The 12,935-nt window shown below is 37.7% G+C and overlaps 1 protein-coding gene across 1 annotated transcript in view; it reads right to left on the bottom strand.

Annotated features, from left to right (window-relative positions):
• Positions 1–3,497: 3,497 nt before the first annotated feature.
• Positions 3,498–12,935, bottom strand: part of CCDC158 (coiled-coil domain containing 158) — a 74,474-nt gene continuing 65,036 nt past the window's right edge. The window contains exons 20-23 of the mRNA XM_049885986.1: positions 9,586–9,653; positions 8,465–8,623; positions 6,491–6,598; positions 3,498–3,598 (exon numbers count right to left, since the gene is read on the bottom strand). Of these exons, the coding sequence (XP_049741943.1) occupies positions 3,522–3,598; positions 6,491–6,598; positions 8,465–8,623; positions 9,586–9,653 (412 nt within the window). The 3' untranslated portion in view covers positions 3,498–3,521. The remainder of the gene's footprint in view (positions 3,599–6,490; positions 6,599–8,464; positions 8,624–9,585; positions 9,654–12,935) is intronic.

Below are 12,935 nucleotides of genomic sequence, written 5' to 3'. Positions count from 1 at the left end.
CTCTGTGTGGGACCTTCTACTGTGATCCCTGTCAGAGCAGTTGGTGGTGGTAGCCAGGCACCATCTAGTTGTGCTGGATTCAGTCTGGTGGAAGCTGTGGTACTTGTGGTCCATTAGTCCTTTGGACTAATCTTTCCCTCGCGTCTTTGGTTTTCTTCATTCTCCCTTGCTCCAGATGGAGTGGGACCAATAGATTATCTTAGATGGCTGCTCACAAGCTTTTAAGATCCCAGACACTACTCACTGAAGTAGGATGTAGAGCATTTTTTTAATAAACTATGTTATGCCAATTGAGTTAGATGTCCCTCAAGACCCTGGTCCCCAGCCCTCAGCCCAGTGATTCTGTCCCTTAGGGAGTTTGGATGTGTCTATGAAGCTTCCATGACTTTGCCTTGGTCAAGTTGTGCTGGCTTCCCTGGTATTACGTACTGTCTTACCCTTCACCAAAGTTACTACTTATCTTTTGTCTATTTAGTGTTTTTCCCTCCCCACACATCTCCTCCCTCATAACCTTCAACGATTTTTGTGTGTGTGTGTAAACTGTTTCATGAGTTTTTATAATGGTGGTCTCATACAGTATTTGTCCTTTTGTGGTTGACTTATTTCACTCAGCATAATGCCCTCCAAATTCATCCATGTTGTGAGATGTTTCACAGATTCATCATTGTTCTTTATTGTTGCATGGTATTCCATTGTGTGTATGTACAATAGTTTATCCGTTCGTCTGTTGATGGGCACTTAGGTTGTTCCCATCTTTTTGCTATTGTACATAATGGTGCAATGAACATGGGTGAAAATGAATTCTTAAATGTGAAAACAACTTTTAATAAGTGTAATTTCTATTGGCAAAACAATGTTTAATTCTGGTAACAGTCTTTGCCAAAAGAGCATAACCCAACTGAAAATAGCGTTAGCCGCTGTGGACCCAATTCCAACTCATAGCAGCCCCATGTGTGCAAAGCAGAACTGCTCTATAGAGTTTTCAAGACTGACCTTTTGGAAATAGATCACTAGGCCTGTCTTATGGGGTGCCTCTGGTGAGTCTGAACTGCCCGCCTTTTAGCTAGTAGTAGAGTGCTTAACTGTTTGTGCCACCCACAGACTCTTGAAAATAGTGATAGAAAGTGCTTAAATAAACTATGACAGTTTTTGGCTCCTGGCATTTTTATGTTAAACCCTTACATACACCTTACATACTTCATAATGAATTTTAGATTCATTTACAAGGCTCTTACCACACGTACAGAAGGTTATATACATGTAACACCCTGTGTGTGTTAGTGCACAGAATGCCCCAGCATTCCTATTGGGTAAAAGTAAAGATAAGACAACTTACAGTAACAATTTATTTAGAATTCTATCAGTAGCCATTTCATCATTACTTGAAATAAAAAACTGCAGTAAAGCCAGTTGATTTCAGAGATACATATAAAATTAAGCTTTATATTTAAAAAAATTGCTATTTAAAATTGGTCATGCTTAGAGTGCTAACATCTTCTTGTCATTTACACAGCAGAAATACGAGGATTTCCTTGTAAGAGTATGTATGCCCTGCTTAGTCAGTTTATTATCCGATTGGTTAGGGCTATTGCTAGCTGCTGTAACAGACATCATATATGTAAGAAGGCTTTGACAACAGAAGCTTATTTTTTTGCTCATGTAACAGTCTGAGGCTGGTATTCCCCGTGGGTATTCCTTGCAGAGATTTAGTCACCCAGCGTCTCGGCCCAAGGACAGGACCTCACTGTCCTCTGCAGCCAGGCCATGGAAGGACAAATAAAGTGAGGAAAAACACAAATTCTTATTAAATAATATTTTGACCTGGCAATGCCACATCCTATTAGTGGGAACTGGTCAGGTGTCCACACCGAGATGTGAGGGGAAACAGAGCCCCTAGGTGGGCAGCTGTTTCTCACTGACAGTTCTATACACCAACTCCTCACTTACTGACATGGTTAGGTTCCAAAAACCAGGTCATTATGCAAAACTAGGCGTTATATGAAAATGGAGGATGACCACATCATTACATAACTGCCGAACCACTGAGAATCATGGCCCCAGCAAGTTGATACATAACCATTACAGCCAGCCCTACTCTTGCCTAGCACCTTGGCATTCATCACAGCCAGATACACGTCATTTATGGGCAAAATAGTTGGATAGTATTTTTTTTTTACTATTGTCATAAATGCAAAATGTTGGATAACGAGATAGTCGATAAGTGAGGAGTAGGTGTACTATGAAAACGGAGCACTATTTTTTTTTTTTTTAACAGATAGCTGCCACATTGTCTCTGATGTTTTTGGCACAACTGAAACATTTTTATATCTGTTCTTCTTGTCTCATTCCATTTAATTCATACAAAAACTCTTAATTTAAATATATTAAGCATAGGCAAATCCATAGAGACAGAAAACAGATTAGTGGTTACCAAGGGATGGGGGGAGAGGGAAACGGGCTGTGATCACTTAATGCATAAAAAAAAAAAAAAAAAAAATTTTTTTTTTTTTTTAAATGCATATGGGGTGTTTTCTCAGGGCGATAAAGAAGTTTTGTAATGAGAGAGGTTGTGGTGGCATAACATTGTGAATAAACTAAATGCCAACTGAATTATATGTTATATGAATTTCACCTCAATTTTTTTAAAAACCCAAATTTACTAAAATCTATTAAGGCAGTTAAATCTATTCAATCTGTGGAAATTACCCACTTGCTGAAGAGTAATTAATTTTTTTTTCTTTCTTCATAGTTTTTAATATGTGAAAAGAGAACTTTTTTTGAAACTTTTGATGAGGGACTTTAACATTTTGTTATCTGACTACCTTCACTGATATTGACAGAACAAACAGTGAGTTCGGAGTCACAAAATAGTCCCTATTAGAATTTTGAAGTTTTCTTCTGTTGGGGTATTATACAACATCTTTCATTTTCATGTGAATGAAGGGTCCCCACCCCCAAGATTTTTGTTTTGTTTTTTACTGAAAAGAAAAAAAAAAAAAAGAAGATTGCATTCTATAGTCTCCAAACCAGCCAAGATAACGAAAATGCACAACTATCCCAACATATGGTCTTAACAGCATAAATTAATACCTTATAATATATAAGCCCATTGCCATCGAGTCGATTCGGACTCATAGTGACCCTACAGAACAGAGCAGAACTGCCTCGTAGAGTTTCCAAGGCTGTAATCTTTATGGAGCCAGACTGCCGCATCTTTCTCTTGTGGAGCCACTGGTGGGTTCAGACCAGTAAACTTTCTTTCAGTTAGCTGGCGAGAACTTCAACCACTGTGCCACCAGAGCTCCGTCTTGGAATACATGAATACTTCCAAATCTAGCTTTTACTGTTTTAAATTTTACTGTGAGAGCGTTCAAGAATAGTTCAAAATAGAATTTACAGGACAGGATATCTTTTATTAAACTTTCACATAAAAAGAAAAAATAGTACACAGGGCACTAATTACAAGTAACACCACAATTATTTGGGCATCAACCCTCTATAAAGAATAGGCAAGCAATGTATCATTTTAGTAACATTTTTTCCTGGTCTTTCACTTTCTGTATCCTCTTTTCTTGATTTCTGATCATTGAAGACATTGCTGAAAGTGTTGATAAAACAAAAGTTAGAATAGCACAATATACTTAGACTTTACATTCTATTAAATGCTTCTTAAAAGGTCAGTTTGTTATGCAGAATAAATACATTCCGAGCTCAAGGCATTCTTTAAAATGGCAATGTAGCATATTTTTGAAAAGGCCGATGTTGTGGCACAGATCTAAGGGTAAATCTTTATTCCTTCAGTTGTTCTAAATGAGCACAATAATTATTGTAGAAGTGTTGTGGTTGTTAGGTGCAGTCGAGTTGATTTCAACTAATAGTGCCCCATATGACAGAGTAGAACTGCCCCATAGGGTTTTCTTGCTGTAATTGTTATAGGAGCATATTGCAGGTCTTTCTCTGGAGAAGCCGCTGGTGGGTTTGAACCCCCAACCTTTGGATTAGCAGCCATGTTTAACCATTGTACCACCAGAGCTCCTTATAGAAGTAATACATAATAACTGTAAATAATACAAATACTTCAGAAGTGTCAGTCTTTCTCTCTGTTCCCTCAGTTGGCTGAATCGCCCCAGTGTTTCATTACTATAAACAGTTGGTTAATATGTGCATGTTGTGTGCTCACGCACATGTGCACACACACACGTACACACACAGAGCTTTCTTCTTTATACAAATGAAAATGTGTGATATAAATTGTTGTGGAGCTTGCTTTTTTTTTCTCCTAACCAAGTACCTACAACCTTCCAGCTCAGCTCATGTTTTGTTATGATGGCACAGTATTTCATTATAAGAATGTGCCAAAATGTCAGTAAATAAAATTTTAAAAGGTTGTTTCCTTTGTTTTTTCTTTATAAACAATGCTGTAGTAAATACTTTTGTACAGAGTTTTGTGGATTTATACAACCATTTCCTGTTGAATAAATTGCTAGAAGTGAGATTTCTGAGTCAAAAAGTGTGCGCACTTCAAATTTTGATGAATGCTTCTAAAATTTTCTCCGAAAATATTTGTTTCAGACTGTCCATGAGACATTCCATTCGGACATTCCATCCAATAAAAAGATATTTTTATTTTTAAAATAAATACATGTCTTCCACTTGGACTGTTACATGGTAGCATTAATCAAATGAACACAGAACTATAAGTCAGTGTGAAGAACAATGGGGGCAATAAGATAATGAATCTGCCTTAAAGACTTACTTTGTTACAAGTTTAAAATCAAACACTAAAGTCAAAAACTAAAATCAAGCACTTTTCAATGCTCAGATTTACAGGAGTCTCTGGTTATCATAGGAATTTGGTATTTCCTTTTAACAACAGTTTGATATAACCTTAAAAATAGCATATTAAAAAATGTGGATTTCTGGATTCAGAAACTGTAAGGATTAAGTCCCAGCTCCACTTATTCTTTGACTTAGAACCTACTGTGTTCTTATCTTCAGTTTCCTTGTCTTCAAATAACGGAATAATAGTACCCACCTCCCAATGCTGTGAGGACCACATGAAGAAAATGTAAATAAAGCATTTAGCACAGGGCCTGGCACATAGTTGGTAAGCGCTCAGTAAATGTTAACAGTGTTATTATTATTAATGAGGTCAAATTCATTTTTATAAGGATTCGTTCTTAGAGAAATATTTATTTCCTTGCACTGGGTTTTTAGCAACTTATATTCTTTAGGGATAGAAAGATGAGATAAGAATAATGTGTGCTCCAAAATTAATTTCTCTCTGACAAAGCCAGCAAAAGGTGAAGTAATTTACTTGGCTTCTGGATTTATGAAGACGTTATATCAGAACAGCATTAAACATGATAGCCCTCCCATAGTCCATCACCTGCAGATTATAATTTCTTATTCGAATTTAGTATATTTAGAAATGGCTTATCTTTTTATTGTGTGATTCATCAGTTGGCATAATTTCTTGCAGCACTCTGCTAATTTAAATCCTGTGTAAGGCTAAATACCATTATTTTGTTTTCTGGCTATCGACTGTAATCCAATCCTGGCTACCATCAATGCAAATGGCTTGTCTACAGACCTGGTAGGAATGGGAAAGACAGTGTCCGGGCAAGATCCATGTAAAAGACCACTTCAAACATGTGTCCTACTGAGGATTGGTCAGCAGTGTTAACTTTTTTTTTCTTAATTGTGCATTAGGCCAAAGTTTACAGAGCGAATTAGTTCCCTATTCAATAGTTTGTACATAGAATGTTTCATGACCTTGGTTTCATTCCCCACAGTGTGTCAGCACTCTCCCCATTTCCGCTCTGAGTTCCTCATTTTCTTTCATCTTAATTTTCTATCTCCTCCTGCCTTTTCATCTTTGCTTTTGGGCAGATAATGCCCTTTTGATCTCGCATAATCGATTGTTCCAAGAAGTATGTTCCTCTTCCTCTTGGGTGTTCCAGTTTATCTTAAGTGCTTGTCTATTGTTTGGCTGAGAGGCAGCCTCCAGGGATGGCTTCAGTTCCAGGTCAGAAGGACGTCTTAGGGCCATAGTCTTGGGGGGTTCCTCCAGTCTCTGTTAGACAAGTAAGTATGGTCTTTTCTGCAAATTTAACTTTTTGCTGTACAAAGTTTGCGCATTCTGAAGCAGTGTTAACTCTGAAAAAATGCATTTAGAACATTAAAAATTCAATTTTCTCCAATAACTGTATTTTTCTTGTACAATTTTATATTGTAACAGGGAGACCTCAAATTATCATCCCTATTTTTTTTATTAGATGAAAGAGTAGGGTAGGGCTAAAGAGTCCTGCCCAAGGTCACACAACTGATGCAGGGTGAGTCATGGTGAAGACCCTCATATTTTGACTAAGGTTTTGGAATTGCTAATTAAATGTCCTTTGCAGTAGGCATATAGCAGTTAGGAGGTTTAACCTGAAGGAAAGGTGAATATTATAGGAGAGGAAGATCTCTCCCAAAATGCATACTTTACCTTGGTTTTTCAGCTGTAAATCTTCTACCAGAGTTTGTAAGCTTTCCAGTCTGTTCTGGAGCTTTCTGCATGTTTTTCCTGTTGTTTCTATCGGCTGAGACTGTGAAGCTATTAGAAAATTGCTTAGATGTGATATTAAAATTCTATTCAAAATTTCTTTTTATAAATCTTCTGATTACAGGTTAAACAACCTTTTCTTTAAAATAAAGAAAACTTTGAACTTTTTCTATTTTAAAGAAAAAAGGTATATTGTTGAAATATTGCAATACTAACTTATTTGGTTTTGTGTCAAATCAATTCTACTCACTTATATTAACTATACAGTATTGAATGGGATAGGATGAGACAAATACTTCAATGTTAATGAACACCTTGTATTACCGATGACAGCTTTTCATACCAGACGTGAGTAACTCCATTAATTTAGGGTTTGGGACAGCATGACCTAATATGGACACTGGCAACACTGTTAAATGTGTGTGAGGCAGTGTCCACTTCAGTTGCTGCCACCTGAATGAGGGAGGTACTGTGTGATGGGAGAGGACAGCACGGATGCTGACATGGCAGCAGTGGGCCTGGAAGACATGTGGCAGTAGCGACTGAAGAGGGGCTAGAAGCATTCTCTAATAAGCATGCTAAGTTTGTCAACCTCTAAAAAACACTGATTAGCAGTCTGAAGATTTAAATTTTTGATCTTACCCTCTAACTAGCTGTATAATCTTGAGGATATTATTTGGTGGCTCATTTTTCCTATCAAAAACACCCTTTTCATTACAGAGACTAGTATTAAAGGCAATCATCTAGGAATTATGTTAGTTCAAAAGAATGAAAAACATTGAGTTTCTTAGAGAGAAACAGAGATTTAACATGAATAACATGAAATATGTAATGTCTGGTAAGTATCTGAAAATAATAGGAAAAAAAAAAAAAGGAGGTGCTATGCTACTATGGGAGCCCTGGTGGTACAGAGGTTAAGAGTGCAGCTGCTAACCAAAAGGTCAGCAGTTCAAATCCACCGGCTGTTCCTTGGAAACCCCATGAAGCAGTTCTGCTCTGACCTACAGGGTCGCTATGAGTCGGAATCAACAGCAATAGGTTGGAATTTTGGGATGCTAGGTAGCACAAGTTAATTACGAGGTGATAAGTAGCATTGCTCTAGTCCTGCAATAATCACTGCTCTGACATTTAAATAATTTGATACTTTAAATCTTAAGAAATACTAAATGAATATTTTGGAAGCATAATATATGGAGGTAAAGGCAGCAAAAGGAGTTAAAAAAGAAAATGTATTAAAATCTATCATTAGGTTCTGATTTTCATGTTTTTTAGGACCTAGAGATGTGGAAGGCATAGCATTGCAAAAGAGCAAGAACTGATTTGACAGTGAAGCAACAAGTCGCCCGATTTCTCTCTTATCAAGAAGAATGATACCATAGAGCACTAGGGCTGTCTCAGTCACTGTCACTTGTCATGACACACATATACTGAACACTGGCCAATGTATCAGGCAATTATTCTAAATCAAACCATTTTTCCCATCTGTCTTAGCAAGTAACAAATCAACTTAAAACTTTTTAAATAAGAAAATTTTGACAAGTTTGCATGCTGGACAGTTGTACTTACAAAGGCAGAGACTGAAGGGGAGCCACGGTTTTAGGGAACATAAGTAAAAAAGAAAAGTCAGTCACAGCATTTAAGGCTCAAAATCTTAAAAAGGAGAAAAGTTCATGATTCATGTCAGAGAAAAAGAGATAATATTTACGTATAATACCTATGTATATTTACTAAGGTGTGTATGTCTATCCAACAGTTACACTATCTAAATAAAACCCACTTAAGTTACACAGCATCAGTTAGAGCTTGTATATAAGAACAGCGAGCAAAATCTTATTAATTCTGAATATGGAAAAGAACCTGCAATTCACCAGAGTGGGAAATCAATTAACCTAGTCACTAATATCATATCATGCTCACCTTTAACGGAATCAGGTGAATGAACAGGTTTGGGGGATCTGTATTGTGACGTGGAACCTCCTGAATCTTCACCTGAGCTAGTTAGGAGCGAGTGCACTGGAGACTTCTTGGGAGAAGAATGGAATGAACGAGAAACCGGATTTTTCACAGTTGGACTTGCTAAAATTTTCCAAGAACAAAAGAAAAAGGCTGGAATTAATTAAAAAGAGCATATGGCACCTCTTAAAAATTGAACTTTCATGAGAAAATGTTCCCAGTAATAGGGGAGAGAGTGATCTGGTAGATACCCCGGGCTTTGGGTTGGAACTGAATAAGGCTATCATTTACGACTGGGAGTGAACAGGAAATAGAACTGCCCTGGGAGGTCCTGAGATCTAGCTTCACATTATCTGAAGTACTGACTGGGCCAAAGTGATCTGGGATTGCTGGCACCCTTAGCGGCCTGCCAGAAGCAAGTGTGAATGCTCTCTAGAGGAAGATAACCTCACTCTAAGCCTCAAATGGTCTGTACAGTTTTTCAAATATAATGACTGTAACACAACAAAAAATAAGCAGGCATATGAGGAGACAAGATGACATGATAGGAAAGCAAGAGAAAAAGTACAGATAATAGATAAAGATCCAAAGGGTCCAGATTACAGAATTATCAGTACAGCTTTTTTTTTTTTAGCAGGAGGTGACACATAATGAACAAAATAAATAAGTAAATGATATAGTATCTTACAAGATAATTAGTAAAAAAAAGAAAGAAAAGAAAAAAGTAGGGGGATTGGGAGTGTGGGAAGGTTGCATTTTTTTAAATTACGGTGGTGGGGGTAGGTCTCATTGAGAAAGTGACTTCTGACAAAGACTTTAAAGGAGGTGAGGGGCTAGCAATGCAGACGGAACAGTGGGTGTAAGGACCCTAATGTGGAAGTGCACCTAGCATGTTCAAGGTACGGCAACAAGAAGGCAAGGATGATAAAGCATAATGAATGGAGAGAGAACAGTGAGAAATGGAATCAGAGAGTTAATGGGGGTATTAAGCTACTGTAGAGGCTTTGCCTTTTGCTTTCATGGAATGGCAAGTCACCCACGGGGTTTTAAGCGGACCCATTTCTGTACTTTTGCTGAGAACTCACCTGTAGATGGGAATGTGAAGCAACTAGACGGGTCCTCCATGTCTCCTGCATGTAATGTGGCCGGCTCTCTGGAAGCAGAAGAGCAGTAATGTCAGCATTCCGTTTCACAAATGTAGTACTAAGATTTATGGACAGAATCAAGCTAATGCTGGCAAGAGTGATGGCTTAAAATATGAACTCAAAATGATAACTACAACACAACCTAAATTGCAGATGTCTTAAAATACCCTAATGAGGAAGAACCAAAGTTGCATTATCTTTATGCATACAGTACCCATGAAAAATTTGCAAAATGGAAATAATAAAGAATCTTGGTTAGAGAATTTATTTTTGTCTAATAGCTATAAAACCCAAATCACTTTCTCATGGATTCTGAGACACAATCTTAATGATTACCTAAAAATGAAGAATCCAAAGACCAAAATAAAAATAAATCTCTTAGTATTAGCAGTACCAGTTTACAAAACTACAAGATTTATCTATCAATAAGCTGGAACAAAACACATAGTTCTCTGTGTCATGGGTTCCAGCGTGAGAATATCAGGGCAGTAGTTCTAGGTGGTCTGCAATGTCCGAATGATTTTTATTATAATACTAAGATGTTATTTATTCTTTTTTGTTATTAAGGAAAAATTCACATAACACAAAATTAACCATTTTAAAATGTACAATTCAGTGACATTAAGTAACATTCACAGTGTTGTGCAATCATCACCTCTCTGGTTCCAAAACAATTCTACCACCCTGAAAGGAAGCTCCATACCCATTAAACAGTCTCTCTCCTTTTTCTCCTCGGCCCCTGGCAACTACCAATCCTTTTTTTTTTCTATCTCTACAGGTTTACCTATTCTGGATATTTCATATAAATGGAATCATTTAATCTACGACCTTTTGTGTTTGCCTTCTTTTACTTGGCATAATGTTTTTGAAGTTCATCCATGTTGGATCATGATCAGGTACTTCATTCCTTGCTATGGCTCAATGTTACTTGCTTTTCAACTCCCAGTCTCTTGCAAGTGTACTGTGGAGTTTTCCAGAGGCTACCTGATGTATGATATTACAACAGATTAAATCCAGAAGCAGATATGTGAACCTGGTTGTCTTCCATCAAGCCAGGCATTAAAGAGACTTGCAAAAATGTAAAACAATATCTTTTCAGTGATTTTTTTGAAAATAGATATTTTCATAATAAAATGTTATTAATGTTATCACGTAATGGGCTTACTTTTGTTATGTTTAAATGAATCAATAAATATTTTTAAATCCCTCAGTTTTATTTTCCAATATGAAAAATTTTCATAGAAATGACCCTTATAAACAATAGCTTTTTGGGATCTTCAATAATTTTTATGAGTGTCAAGGGGTCCTAAGACCAAAAAGTTTGAGAACAGTTCTATTAGTGGAACAGCCCTGGAAAGGAAGGTTGTGGCTATATTATGGGTAATCTTGGCTATCAGGGCGAAGAGTCTGTTCTTGCTGCAGGAGGTAATGCGGAGCCTTTGAAGGTTTTGAGCTGGGGGAACAGACAATAGTCGGAGGCGTGCTTTAGGCAGATTGCTTTGAAATTGATGGATAGAAATGACTGGAACATGTAAAAGCTGGAAATTAAAACACACACACACACACACACAACACTGAAGAAGCCACCACAATTGTCCACAGAAAAAGAGAAAAGGCCCAAGGCAGTTCCAAGTCATATTAAAAGAAAAAAAAATGGATTTGAGAACTACTTTAGAGTCAGAATTACTAAAATTTGGTGACTGGTGAAGTGAGACAAAGGAGAAGGAAGAATTAAAAAGAATGATAAGGTTTAGGCCTTAGTGCCTGGGAAAGCGGTGGAGCCACTCACAGACATGGGAGACGTGGAGGGGAAAGGTTTTGTGGAATGCTCACCTTTGTTTAGTTTCAGTCATTAGAACCTCAGGTGCTCCTAAAACATGTTTAAAGGAAGGTACACATTCTGAAGTCTTTATTTGAAACCTTTCTTAGGACACAATGTTACTCATTAAATTGTAACAGCAAAACAGAATAAGAAAAGTCAATTCTCTCCAAAACAGAAATGTGGCACTTAGAATTACTAGCTGCTTTTATTTTTTATTTTGCTCTGTGTGTATGGACTATAATTTTTTTGCATGTGCTTTAGGTGAAAGTTTACAGAGCAAATTAGTTTCTCATTAAACAATTAATACACAAATTGTTTTGCGACATTGGTTGCCAACCCCAGGATGTGTCAACACTCTTCCCTTCTCAACCTTGGGTTCCCCATTTCCATTTCTCTAGTTTTCCTGTCCCTTCCCGCCTTGTCTTTGCTTTTGGGCTGGTGTTGGCCATTTGGTTTCATATATTTGATTGAACTAAGAACCAAGTTTCTCACACGTGTTACTGTTTATTTTAGAGGCTTGTCTAATCTTTGCCTGAAGGGTGAGCTTCAGGGGTGACTTTACTACTGAGTTAAAAGGGCGTCAGAGGCTATAGTCTCGGGGTTTCTCCAGTCTCCAACAGACCAGTAAGTCTGGTCTTTCGTGTGTGTGTGTTTATGTGTGTGAGTTTGAATTTTGTTGTACAATTTTCTCCAGGTCTGTCTGGGACTCTCTATTATGATCTCTGTCAGGGCAGTCAGTGGTGGTAGCCAGGCACCATCTAGTTGTGTTAGACTCAGTCTGGTGGAGGCTGTGGTAGTTGTGGTCCATTAGTCCCTTGGACTAATCTTTCGCTTATGTCTTTGGTTTTCTTCATTCTCCTTTGCTCCAGACAGGTTGGACCAGTAGATATATCTTAGATGGCTGCACGCCAATTTTTTTTTATAGACCTTTTTTTTATTTTTGCTATTTTTTTTAAACTGTACTTTAGATTAAGGTTTACAGAACAAACTAGCTTCTCATTAAACGGTTAGTACACATTTTGTTTTATGACATTGGTTAACAATCCCACGACATGTCAACACTCTCCCTTCTTGACCGTGGGTTCCTTATTACCAGCTTTCCTGTCCTGTCCTGCCTTCTAGTCCTTGCCCCTGGGCTGGTGTGCCCATTCAGTCTCATTTTATTTTATGGGCCTGTCTAATCTTTGGCTCAAGGGTAAACCTCAGGAGTGACTTCATTACTGAGCTAGAAGGGTGTCTGGGGGCCATACTCTTAGGGTTTCTTGAGTCTCTGTCAGGCCAGTAAGTCTGGTCTTTTTGTGTGTGTGTGTGAGTAGAGTTTTGTTCTACATTTTTCTCCAGCTCTGTCTGGGGCCCTCTGCTGTAATCCCTGTCAGAGCAGTTGGTGGTGGTAGCCGGGCACCACCTAGTTGTGCTGGACTCAGTCTGGTGGAGGCTGTGGTAGTTGTGGTCCATTAGTCCTTTAGAC

The sequence above is a fragment of the Elephas maximus genome, chromosome 5, assembly GCF_024166365.1.
Source record: "Elephas maximus indicus isolate mEleMax1 chromosome 5, mEleMax1 primary haplotype, whole genome shotgun sequence".
Classification (NCBI taxonomy): domain Eukaryota; kingdom Metazoa; phylum Chordata; class Mammalia; order Proboscidea; family Elephantidae; genus Elephas; species Elephas maximus.
The sequence above is the reverse complement of the archived record's forward strand: the minus strand, read 5'-3'. Positions and strand labels throughout refer to the sequence as shown.